Source organism: Boleophthalmus pectinirostris, unplaced genomic scaffold (assembly GCF_026225935.1).
Source record: "Boleophthalmus pectinirostris isolate CB_2022bp ecotype Guang Dong unplaced genomic scaffold, ASM2622593v1 HiC_scaffold_17, whole genome shotgun sequence".
Classification (NCBI taxonomy): Eukaryota; Metazoa; Chordata; class Actinopteri; order Gobiiformes; family Gobiidae; genus Boleophthalmus; species Boleophthalmus pectinirostris.
Genome location: NW_026571115.1, coordinates 5736975 through 5750082, shown reverse-complemented (window position 1 = coordinate 5750082; position 13108 = coordinate 5736975). Strand labels below are relative to the sequence as shown.

Below are 13108 nucleotides of genomic sequence, written 5' to 3'. Positions count from 1 at the left end.
GCGTGTGCTTGCCTGACCGCATTAGCTCACGCGGACTGGCTCGGTCTCTGAGTGCTGAGTCGAGGATCTGTTCAGAGTCAGTTCTCACACACGGAGCGGTGCTTTAGCCACGGAGAGAGCCGGGAGCCCGCACTCATCCCCGGGCACACACTCCGGCACACACCTCCGGCCTCTGCCGTGCCGGGCTGCTACGGGACACTTTAACGGAGCGGGAAGTGCGTAGTTCACATCTGACTGTTGTAAAGCCCAGAGCCACGATGGACCCGAGAGACTCTGCCCCTGACTCCTGGGAACAAGAGGACGAGGTGGACGGGCAGCTGGGACCGGCCCTGACCGGCCTCAACGTGAACGCCAAGCCGTTTGTGCCCAATGTGAACGCCGCGGAGTTTGTGCCGGCGTTCGCCGCCAGTGCGCCCTCGGAAAGCCTCGCTGTGGAGGGTGAGTCCACAGTCACGTTGGGGCTAGCTTAGCAGCCGCTTGCTAACTGTATTCAGGGTGGTGCTAAGTTAGCCGCCTCTCAGAGCCTCGTTTCCGGCTGTGGCGCCTCAGGTGGCCTCGGGCTCGTCACTGTGCTCAAACAATGGCGCTTATCTGTGTGCGTGTGGCGGGCTCTGCGCTCCGGCACTGTCATAGAAATGTAGCTGTGGCAAAGTTGTGTTTCGCCGGCGTTAGCCTTGAACAGGGGCTGTACTGATTGGATCGGCCTGAGGGACGGTCCGCTCTGATTGGTCGTCCTAAAGTGCTGACGCTTTACCCGGCATCCGCCACCATCACCGGGTCACCCCCGAGCTGTGGTCCGGGGGCAGGAGAGCGCAGGGCCCGGGCCATGACCCGACCAGGCTCCGCAAAACACCAAAGTGATTCTGCCTGAGCAAACAAACTATAAACAAAGCGCCAGGCAGCAGGCACATTGATGAAGGTTTCACTTGAATGTGTGTGTGTCTACACTATTATCCCGTCTATTACGTGGAAGGGTTTATGTGTGAAAAATCCCCTAGTCGTCCAGGTAGAATCCATGGCAAAAGGAGAAAACCAATTTGTTAACTGGACAAAAGTTTATTAAGTTAGTATTGTTTATTCTGTGTGCCCAGCTCTGCACTGTATTTTGAAGCTTATCCAGGCTTGTACGTTAAACCAAGTTACCTGACACTCTTCTCTGAATGTTAAAGAAGGTTAAATGTGACCTGTCCCTGGTAAGGAGTGCCTTCACCTTTAGAGACTGTGGGGGTCAGACAATTAATGAGTGTGAGAGGCCTTATGAGGGCCTGCAGGTCAGGGACAACGTCTACATGGGTGGTTGCTGTTCAGAGAGAGTGCCTTTGTTCAGTCCTGAGGACACTTTCTAAAGCTGTGCATGCCCTGTAGCTTTCCCTGTTGCCCCCTTCTGCTCTTGTACTGCTAACCTGAGCCTTGTGTTTGCAGTGTCGGTGGAAGCCCTTTCCAACATGGAGGTGTCGGACAGCAATGGTGAGTATCAGCTTCTTGGCCCTGTGTACAAGCCTGCTCCATTTTAACTGTGTGTGTTACAGTGACACGATCAGATACTGGCCTCATCCTTTAGTTCTGTGTACTTAAAGTCGCCAGTATTTAATATGAATGGTTGCCTGGGATCCAGTATAGAAACTTCTTCAGTACTACAATGATGTGAGTCTGGTGACTGGTGATTGACAGTTGGACTAACCAACTGCTGACACGCATGGTCCGTTACATCAAAAAAATAAATGAAGGGCAAAAAAAATCGCAGGGGACTGAAAAATATGGGGGATATCGGCAGAATCAATGATTCACTTCACTGATGCACTGAACTCTAATATCAGTCTGTACACAAAATAGAGATGCATCAGTCTGGGTTTAGCAGGCCGTACAGGACAGGTAGAATGTATGGTGAAGCGTATGAGAACACATTTTTCCTGAAACAAGTGGTGAGACACACTTGTTCTCACTCTTCTTCATACCCCAAGGACTTGGGAGTTTGAGACTCAGGAGTTTCAGTTGTTTTTCAGAAGAATCAAAAATAATAATAATTATTATTATTACTAAAAACTATTAAACCTGTGTGAGATGTTCTGATTTTGAGAACCCTGCTGCAGTGTGGGCCAACTCACTTACACCGCTTTCAGCACTGGTCCTCATGTACCTAGAACATGGAATCCCTCAACCTCTGTTTTCTTAACCAAATGAGGCTAGGTTATTAGCTGCTTGGTGCAAATCCAAGTGTTTGACTGACATTTCCATACTGTCCCTGAGCCATGTAATATTAATGACAGAGTAAGGGTGGACAATTCATCCAGAGATGGTGATTCAGTCATGTCTAATTGTCACTGATATGGTTGGAGTTTTTGAATCAGTTCTACAGCTAATCCTCTCAGTTGAAGTGTGTGGCTTGGAGCAGATGGAAGACTTTGGAGGAAGACAAAAAAAAGTCTGTATTGTTTATGTTCATATATCGAGATGCACTAATGGAGATTTGAAGTAGAAGTAATAGTTGTGATCAGTCTAGATTTGGTAGAATCTTGTTTACGGCACAAATTGTAAACAGCTCCAAGAACGTTCACATCTGAGACTGAAATCTGAACTGATGAACTAGAGTCCCATGCATTTCAGATTGTAGAGGTCTAAAGGACAGATATAATTTTGACTTGATTGCGAAATATATTGTGCAGCTTTTATTGTCGTGTGGTTGCCCTGGTCATGGTTGGCTGCTCTTGTGGCTGACTGGCTGACACACTGAGCATCTTTTAAACTTTTAAAATTTTTCTTAATTTAACATTTTAGGATTTTCAACTTGTGCAAGTTCAAAGGAAGAAGTTTAAGGGCTATTGGCTTGTGTGATTGTGGCAGTTTGTTTTTCCAGTATCCATGGCAACCGTGGTTGGAGCTAGCTATACTAATCAGCTATCTTTGATATGCTTCAGACTTTTTACCAAAATGCAACAGACTTTCTACCCAAAATATGGCTGAAGACATTCAAGAGGGAATAAGAGTGAGAGGGAGGTTTAGGCGAGGCTTTCCTCTTGTCTCCAAGTTCACAGGACAGAGGAGGGACACCATTGTCCTGAAGGATGTTACTCTCCTCAAAGTGGTCTAATACAGGATTTGATTACTCTACCTGTTGAGCTCCACTGAGACATCAGTTTGAGCTTTTCTGTTTTTGTACTTTACTGCTCAATGTGCTGTAATTGCCCTTCAGGGACAAATGAGGGGATATTGACTGATGACGTACTTGGTAATCCCCACACCTGTATGTACTGTTTTATGCACTGAAGTGCCTCTCTCATACTTGGTACTTGGTGTGTGTGTTTAGCTCCAGTGGAGAATGGTGACACAGACATGAACACAGAACAGCCCTGGGACCAGAAAGAAGAGGAGGCCAGTGAGGAGGAGCCGGGGGGCTGCAGGGATCGGGGCCCGGACGAGGCCGCCTCAGAGGGTGCCTCCGAGGGCATGGACGAGGAGGAGGATGTGACAGCACCCAAACCACAGCCCCCAGCCCAACCTGATGCACCTAAGAAGGAGCACATCAATGTGGTGTTCATCGGCCACGTGGGTGAGTGCATAAAATGTCTTGATTTTGATTCCCAGGAATAGGCACAATACTGATTCCAATACCATGTCTCTTTAAACCACAGAATGTGATTTTCATCAATAAAGGTGCATTGTGTAACTTTTCTGGTGGAGGGTCCGTCATATGCCTTTCTCCATGGAGATGTTATTGCTTTGTCTGGAATACTTCACAGTAGGGCTGTGCCAAAAATGGAAAGCTCAATAGATTGCGATTTCGACTTTGGTCGATCTCGATGATAAGGCTTACACATTTTAATTGACAGGTCTACAGCCAATCATGAAGCAGTAAGTGCTTGGAGTCGATGAGGATGCTCTTGTTTAGGAAAAGCAGTTTGAGCCACAGTGTGTCTCATTATGTCTCTTCTTTCTTCATGGAGTCTAAACCAGACCAAGTTACAGGTCAGATCTGTGGAGAGTCAACCTCATTCACTCAGTCAGAATGCCTGTTTAAACTGTTTAAAAGTTTAATGTAATTTTGTGAAACATTCCAGGCAGAGCAATGACATATCCATAGACACAAGCAGGTGACAGACCCTCAACCAAAAAATTACATAGCACACCTTTTAAATAATAGTACTTTTATATCACGTGGCCTTGTATCTGTGAAATCTCAGTTGTGCAGGTAGGTCCCATAATGGTCCATGGCCATATATTAGCTTTAGTATCAATAAGTATCTGTTGTCAATGCTTTTGACAAACCTATGTTATGCATAGAGAAATAAAATCAACTATTTAACACAATAAAAAAAAAAAATAAAAAAAACATGATAAAAACTGAGTAAAATAATTAAACTATAAAATAGCCTAATTGACATAAATCCAAATAAATGAAAAACAGAGGAACACACAACTCCCATGGTGTTAAAAACCAGAACGTAAAAGTGGTTAAGACAAACAGTGTACTGTGGGGATGTGCAGGTTATGGTGGAATAAAATGGTGCAGTAGTTTTACATTTCTAGAAGCTGTGTGCTCCTGGTAAACAAAATTAAAAATATTTAAGATTCATTCATCGTTAAATTAAAGGGCCCGTATCACACCATTTCCTCATCTGTGCTATAATGTTGTTTCCTCATCACAAACAGGCCTGGAGTTGTGTTTTGTTTCATTCACACATGTTAAACACACAAATCCTGCATATTTAGGCAGTTCTGCTCTCAAACTGAAAAAAACTCATGTGGTAATACAGGAAGTGCTCTACTGTGTTTTTAAACTCCGTACACCTTCACTAGAATCATTTTGATCATTTCAGCCCTGGAAATGCCAGACTTTATTGATCAAAGGTTAAAAGGTAGCTGTGAACTTGAAAACTGCCACTACATGACATGACATGACATTAAGGTGGAACAGAACATTTTGAGCTTTGGAGGTGTAGACAGACTACCAGTAATAAAGGGCTTCTCAAACATATGTGAATGAATCAAAACAACTCCAGGTGCGTTTTTGATGAGGCAACATTATAAACATGGTTTGAAGCTCATGAGCTAAATAAATAAATCTGTTGTTGTTGTGGTTATAAGCCGACCTCTCTCCTGCTTGGGCTGTGTAAGAACAGCAGTATAAGCAGTGATCCCTGATGGTTCTGTCACAATATAAAAACTTGATTTTGATACTAAAGAAAAGACTAGATACTCGACACAAATTTTGATACTCAAATTATTTTAGAAGCTCTTTTAAGACAATTCTCAAATTTTCCACACAAAAAATTTTATTTGTTTATTACACCGTGTGGTTGTACACTAGTTGGTAAAACTTGAGATGAAACTGTTCAGGGAAGGTAACATTTTATCCAGTTATGTCATTTTTTATTTTTATATTAAGTTTTTAATATTTGTATCAGATTTTCGACACTTTACACAACCCTTGTGCGTGGTGCTGAACTCTGTCTGAATAGGTTCTGCTAACAGTAACCTTGTCCCTGTTGTGTCTGACAGATGCTGGCAAGTCCACCATCGGAGGGCAGATCATGTGAGTACTGTCTTCTCCTAAAGCCTCTTCTAGCACACGAGTTCATAACCCAGAGCTCACTGGTGCCTCTGCTGCAGGTACCTGACGGGCATGGTGGACAAGAGGACACTGGAGAAGTACGAAAGGGAGGCCAAGGAGAAGAACAGAGAGACCTGGTGAGGCCTGGAACTGTTTATCCCATCACTCTGAAGTAGGGCTGGAGTCCACTAAAAATTAAAGACGTGCTGCCGATCGATTGTTACATGACTCAAACTGTACTCACAAGAGTATACCTGCATGTGAGGTGCCTAGGAATTATTTACGAAACAATGCATTTTTATAAAAACAGATTCAACATGTGAATCATGAGTTTAATTTGCCTCTCTACATAAAATACCAAATCTTCAGATTCACTCACTTCACCTTTATAAATTTGTGTAAATACAATTATTCTCGGCTAATACAAAATTTAGAAAGTCGACTTACAGGCCTACAGCTCTACTCTGAAGTTCACCCAAGGATCCTAAATGTGTTGTCTGCCCCAGGTACCTGTCTTGGGCACTGGACACCAACCAGGAGGAGCGGGATAAAGGGAAGACGGTAGAGGTGGGGCGGGCCTACTTTGAGACCGACAAAAAGCACTTTACCATCCTGGACGCCCCAGGACACAAGAGCTTTGTCCCCAACATGATCGGAGGAGCCTCTCAGGCAGACTTGGCTGTGCTGGTGAGTATGCAGTGGAGAATCTCATCTTCTACAAGGGGCCCACAGTAGAGCCACAAGCCATAAAAATCAAAAGAATACAATACATTTAATAAGACTGGGTCCCAGTAACAAACCCTGATGTAGAGGTTATCTGACACATGCACTGTGCTGCAGGTGATCTCAGCGAGGAAAGGAGAGTTTGAGACTGGCTTTGAGAAGGCTGGGCAGACACGGGAGCATGCCATGTTGGCCAAAACAGCAGGGGTCAAGCACCTCATTGTCCTGGTCAACAAGATGGATGACCCCACAGTCAACTGGAGCCTGGAGAGGTGAGCCACTTCTGTCTTTACACTGTTTATGGTGTAATCCACGAACACTGTAAGCTTTTCACAATACATAGTCAGAAATATCTCCTTCCAATTGACCTATGTTGGTTTTGTGGTTTGGACACATATCACAAATGTCACATGTCAATGTGACATCAAGGTAAAGGGGCTGGCAAGAATTAATCCTACTAGAAGGTTATGGAACCATTTTGTTCTTACTGAGCTTCAAGCTATGTTATGGTTCTGTTACCTTATCAGCACCTTTCACAACCAGGTGGCCACACCCTTAAAAGTTTTTGTAAAATCATTTGAAGTAGCAGGATTCAGGACAATCAGAGCCTCGTCTAGAGGAGACCTTTATATGAATTTTAGATCTACCACGTTTTGACAGAATTGCAGCAGGGGCCTGTGTCTGTGAGGGAGCGTAGGGATGACTACACCATTAGCGATCCTGCTGTCTGTGGGTGTAATATAGTGTATATGTATATATATATATAGTATATGAATATTTCAATATGTATGTAAATCTGTGTTTGGAGTGCCGATGGGCTGCCCTCTGATGGTGATGGATTGTTGCCATTTTATTAGTTGTATTTTAAATTAGGGTTGTCCCGATCTGATCACGTGATCGGAAATTGACGCTGATCATGTGACTGCGGACTCGATCCTGACTCTGACGTTATGTTTTGATCAAGTATCGGATAAATGTGTATACGACACACAGGACACAACAGTTTTTTGTTTTTGTGGGATTTGCTCAGGGACGTCCAGTCGTACTGTACTAGAGGCGCACTCGCTCTGGGACTTTTAGGCCGTGCAGTGCTCGGGCACTGTGGCCTGGGGTTCTATGGCCCATGTTCACACCCGCAGGGCCGATGGCGTCACCTGGCTCTGTTTGTTTGTATGTTGTGTAGCAGAGCTGGCGCTTTTGGTGGAGACGGTGGAAACAGCAAAAAAATGTGATCAGGACATTCCTATTTTAAATGTTCCATGGGCTATTTGATGCCGTGCCTCCACATTATTAACCTGTTGTCACTTTGCCTCTGCCTAGAGACTGCACATGAAAATCTGCTCTGTGCAATACATTTAGTGTGCAGTGTCCCTTTCAAATAAATAAAAAAACATACCTGGAGTTTTGTTTCATTCACATGTTTGAGTAATCCTATATTAGTCTGTCTACATCTCCAAAGCTGGAAACAAAACACTACGGTGTTGTGTGAGACAACATTACAGCAGATCAGAAAATGGTGTCATAATGGCCCTTCAAGTCATTTTACATCAATATAATGAACAATGTGCATAAAGATCTTTGTGTATGATTGAGCAGACAAATGTGGAATAGATCATTAGTAGTATTTTAGACTATTTAACTCTTTACTCACTCCCTCCCCACAGATATGAAGAGTGTAAAGACAAACTAATGCCATTCCTAAAGAAAGTGGGCTTCAACCCAAAGAAAGACATTCACTTCATGCCCTGCTCAGGGCTGACGGGGGCCAACCTGAAGGACCCCACGGACCTGTGCCCCTGGTACATGTAAGTCTGCACACAGATGCACACACACAGGTTATGTTGTGTTAAACTCCTTTTAGGGCTGTGCCATATGCAAACAAGCCTTGGAAGGTCGAGGTATGAATCTTTAAGTCCCTGGTGGTTACATTTTGATTATTGGGGTCCCCATTTGATTCAACAATGATTCTAAATTCAATTCTGAACCCATAAGAATGCTCATTTTACACATTTCAGGTTCCTTGTTTTAACTGTATATCCATGAAAAATAGAATGTTGTAAACATTTAATACAGTGCACTGGCCTATTCCAGATTTACTGACAAAGAGAAACGCGTAAACTCCGCAAAGTCAGTGTCAGGTTTATTTTAAGGGGAAATATTACTGTAATCTATTTTTGAGAATTTGGAATTGATCCAGAATCACTGATATGTAGAATAGCGATCTTTTTAAGAATCTTTTTTTTTCTCTCCTTGTTGGAGAGGTAACTGCAGTAGTCTGTTTCCTCTGAAAATTCATACTTTTGCAAATGTTTGAATCTGTGTTTCAGTCACTCATAGCAGTGATCTGATTGACCAATAAGAGGCATAAGTGTTGACGGAGTTAATGGAGACGGAAGTGTTCCCATGAACTCTGGAATGCAATGGCTGACATTTTTGAAGTAGAAAGCTGTGTAAACATTAGTCTGATGTTTTTCTGTTGTAGAGGATTACCTTTCATTCCACACCTGGATAGCCTGCCAAACCTGAACAGATCCAGAGACGGGCCGGTCCGATTGCCTATAGTAGACAAGTATAAGGTACTTTTGCAGCACTAACCCTAACCCTAACCCAAAGGTCAGGGGTCAGTGCTGTGTGTAACCTGTACTCTCTCCCCAGGACATGGGCACTGTGGTGCTGGGCAAACTGGAGTCTGGCTCCATCATTAAAGGCCAGCAGCTGGTCATGATGCCCAACAGGGTAAAGCTCCACACAACACATCTACTTTGCACACCTAGAAAGGAACAGAGATTCATATGTTATGGTCAGCCAAGCTTCAGTGAAAGCATGGCTTAGTGTTTTATTATGTTCAGGAAATAAATACTCAAAGCCATTTTAATAGTTATTATTTAGACAAAATCAAGTGCATTTCTTTTGAATTTTTCAAAAACCTTCCTTGAAGTGGTTTTATGTCATCCATACATACCAGCAGCCCTTGTTACTTCTTACTGTGTAAAATTATGTCCAGTTGTACGTTCAAGATGAAATTGCTTCACAAAGCATGCCGGTTGTACTCTGATGCATGTTATGTTTTATCAGTTTATACCCTGGAGAAGTGTAATATCCCCTCTGTGGTTATAGCTATCTTCATTTCATAAATGCAAACTGTACAGGCTTTAAATCTATGCCATTTAGCACAATAGAATATTATTTCTTCCTCAGTCTGCTCCAGACCACATGCATGTCTGCAGACCTCTCCAAACCCAAGCTAATCACTGTCTCTTGTACACGACTGGATCTTTTATTTATTTTTTTTAATTAAAAAGTACACAGATGTTTTTCTTCTGGGAGCAAAACTCCTCCACTGGCTCAGATTGTGCCTGGTCCATCTGCAGCTCAGTGTGGGAGCAGTCTTATTGTGATGTGACACTCATACGACGATTGGTGCTCTGCTGTGGTCAGCACCTTTTGAAGGCTGCACAGAGACCACGTGTTCACACCATAACTTCTCATTTATGAAGGCAAAAGGCTGCTGTTGCTTCAGCGTCTAGCAAAAATAGAATCCAACGCCACAGTACCTCCACCAGCACCATCAGACTGCATGAGTGCTCTGAGCTCCTCTCACTACTTAATGTAATTAGAAGGAATATTTTGAGCCACAGGACTGGAGTTGCACTGCGTGCAGTCTGAATCTGAGGTAATGCTAATCAGGTAGTTCAAAAAGCCTCTTTATGTACAGTATATGACCCGAACTGCACTTCTAGACTACACCTGCTGGGGGAGCTCATGCAAAAACTGTTTATGCAAAAAAACATACTAGGAAACAATGTATTTATATAAAGACAGATTCAATTTGTGAATCACAAGTTTAATCTGACTTTTTACTTCGAAATACCCAAAAATACCATATCTTCAGCTCCTTTGCTCACTCCTCCTGTCTGTTCTTGTCCGATATCAATCCTGATCATATAAAAAACATGATCAGTCGATTAATACACATTTGGTTCGACTAGGACAACTGCAGAACTACAGCCCTCACGCACAAAGCTTTGGCTGACCAAACAAAAACATAAGTGTTGACCTGGCCCATGCCCTTTCTGCACCCTGACCTGTGCCCTTTCTGCCCCAGCATGTGGTGGAGGTGCTGGGCCTGCTGTCTGACGAGGTCGAGACAGAAGATGCAGGACCAGGGGAGAACCTGAAGATCCGACTCAAAGGCATCGAAGAGGAGGAGATCCTGCCCGGCTTCATCCTGTGCACCCCAGACAACCTGTGCCACTCAGGACGCATCTTTGATGCACAGGTCAGACCCACGCTCCACTCTACATTTATTCTGTAGTAAACATGCACCAATATCATAAAAATATACTGAAAAAATGTGCTGGTGCGACTATCGGTTCCATCATATCAGTTAAGATAATGTCCTGATTACACATGGGATGTAATCTGTTGTGCAGATGCACATGTACTTTGGTTGTCGTGTGGATTTAGTGTGTGTAGCGGGAGAAGTAACATTTGACTTAGGAACGAGTGCCGCTGCATTTCTCCAGCTCTCTCTATGGCAGCTCGGGTCAGAGTCCTGCACCACGTCGGTTACCCACAGACTTAAGAGAGCACACAGAGCAGGTGTCTGCAAAGCCCGATTGGGTGACGGCTACGTTTACCTCCATGCAGCGCGGAGCTGCAGCGGTCCTTTCACCTGCGGTCACCCCACGGTCTTCCTGGGTTAGTCCTGGGTTAGTCCTGGGTTAGTCCTGGGTTAGTCCTGGGTTAGTCCTGGGTTAGTCCTGGGTTAGTCCTGGGTTAGTCCTGGGTTATCAAGGGCACGGGCAGTAACAGATAGAATGTTAATGGGTCCGGGCGGGTGTGGGTCTCTAAAAATGGATTTTGTGGTAATTCACACCCTTGTATATGAAGGTCTATGTTGACAGTTCAAATAGTTTTTTGTTTGCTCTACTCTGTGTAGTTTAATGAGCAGTTTAAAATAATAATAGCTAGTTCATTTCAAAGTAGAAATGAAATGTGGTTTAGTGTGAAAACTCTTTATGTACTTTATTTCAGATGTGTGACTGAGCACTAGTCTGTGTGTGTTTCAGATCGTAATCATCGAGCACAAGTCCATCATCTGTGCGGGCTATAACGCAGTGCTGCACGTGCACACGTGCATCGAGGAGGTGGAGATCACGGTGAGACATTGTGCACACTCTACATTTGTAGCCTTCACCCTGAGCCAGGCTTTAAGCCACTGTCACATCGCTACATGGACTGGTGGGACAGGCGCCACATGTGGAAAAGCTCAACTTCAGGAGTAAATCACATCAACCAGTCAGGCTCTTCTGCCAAATGTGACTGGTGATGAAAGTGTGTGAGAGGAGAGGGAGATCCTCACTGTATCAGTTACTCTTTTTAAGTCATGAATCTTCAGAACACAGAACTAAACTCTCCACACTGAAAGTGGTGAGCACATAGTTTAGTCACTGGATCAGTGCTGTGAGTGTGTGAACCTATACAGACTGGGCATTCCCCCTGGAGGAAGCTAATCTGTCTAGTCCTAAAACACGTGTCTGTGCCCAGTTTGCGAGTTCATCATCACTGCTGACTTCAGTTCCAGTCATGTGGCCGTATAGCCCTGGCCCTTGTGTGTTGTGCGCTCATGTACAGTGTAGGTCTGATGCTCTGTGTCTCAAAGGCCTTCCGCTGTCTGGTGGACAAAAAGACGGGAGAGAGGAGCCGCACGCGGCCACGCTTCGTCAAACAGGACCAGGTGTGCATCGCCCGACTGCGCGCAGCAGGAACCATCTGTCTGGAGACCTTCAAGGATTTCCCTCAGATGGGCCGCTTCACCCTGAGAGACGAAGGTGAGCTCTGTTAATAATGTTCATTTTCATATTTTAACATGATATGTAGAGTTGAGTTGTTAAATTGCTATGGTGACGAGGGGCTGTTGCCGCAGCTTGAATAAAGGTTTGTAACTGTGTGGGAGCAGTGTACATTCACTGGCCACTGTGCCTATGATGGAGAGTAATGGAGGAGATGAGCCTTATTTATTTAAAACGAGGACAGTGCACAGAAAACATTCATCTCAGAGAGAAAAGATGCTCTGTGCCAGATTTAGCTTCAAGGTACTTTCCATCTGCAGTCCTTGAGCGGGTACAAAATACATTTAAGAAACTATTTACATTAGACCAACTCTAACAGAAGTGTAGTAGTTGTGAAGACGAGCAGCTGTGTAACCCTACCCTGTTGTCCCCCTCAGGAAAGACCATCGCCATCGGGAAGGTGTTGAAGCTGATCACAGAGCGGGACTGAATGCCTCAGGACCTCCTCATGTCCTCCTCATGGTTCTTCTGCTGCAGAGCCACAGGAGATACTCCACAGCTCTGTCCTCTGAGGCAGACACCAGACAAACTTACGGAAAATCCAACCCGTTTTTACTAGACCAAGAACAAGACTACACGAGTCGGCTTTCTCATATTGAGAGCTCAGCTATGCCATTCACCCAAACACATTACATTTCCATTTTCTTCCATGTCTTTTTGTGCATACATACATGACACTGACCAATGGTAGCTGTATCTGCGGTCAGACGTGGACCAGAGTTTTGCTTGGAAGATGATTTGAGCATAAATTGCAGATGAATGATTTGAATCCCTGAGACCAGAGTCTCCTTTGCTTTGACCTTTGGTTGTGTGGCGTTCAGCGTGTGCTCGAGCGTGTGCAAATGTTATTAAAGCCACAACTATGACAATAAACGTCTAACATTGGGAACCCAGCTTGTATTTACTGAGTTAACCAGGTGTTCTGTCCACAGCCAGCAGGGGGCAGCACAGCATTCTTTACCATTTCTATTGTACATGTGTC

The 13108-nt window shown here is 44.2% G+C and overlaps 1 protein-coding gene across 1 annotated transcript; it reads left to right on the top strand.

Moving 5' to 3' along the window:
* Positions 1 to 18: 18 nt before the first annotated feature.
* gspt1l (G1 to S phase transition 1, like) lies at positions 19 to 13015 on the top strand. The gene is made up of 14 exons (XM_020918417.2): positions 19 to 438; positions 1423 to 1467; positions 3305 to 3547; positions 5497 to 5530; positions 5608 to 5685; positions 6055 to 6235; positions 6389 to 6543; positions 7936 to 8076; positions 8754 to 8847; positions 8927 to 9007; positions 10377 to 10550; positions 11344 to 11433; positions 11937 to 12105; positions 12504 to 13015. Exons 1-14 carry the CDS (start codon positions 258 to 260, stop codon positions 12554 to 12556), a joined length of 1719 nt encoding a protein of 572 aa, XP_020774076.1. The 5' UTR covers positions 19 to 257; the 3' UTR covers positions 12557 to 13015.
* The last annotated feature ends 93 nt before the right edge of the window (positions 13016 to 13108 follow it).

Excerpts from the sequence above, each read along its gene's own strand:
- gspt1l (XM_020918417.2), top strand. The coding sequence starts at position 258 with ATGGACCCGAGAGACTCTGCCCCTGACTCCTGGGAACAAGAGGACGAG. Across the intron at positions 5,531-5,607 it reads ACCATCGGAGGGCAGATCAT|GTACCTGACGGGCATGGTGG; the intron begins GTGAGTACTGTC and ends CCTCTGCTGCAG. Across the intron at positions 10,551-11,343 it reads GACGCATCTTTGATGCACAG|ATCGTAATCATCGAGCACAA; the intron begins GTCAGACCCACG and ends TGTGTGTTTCAG.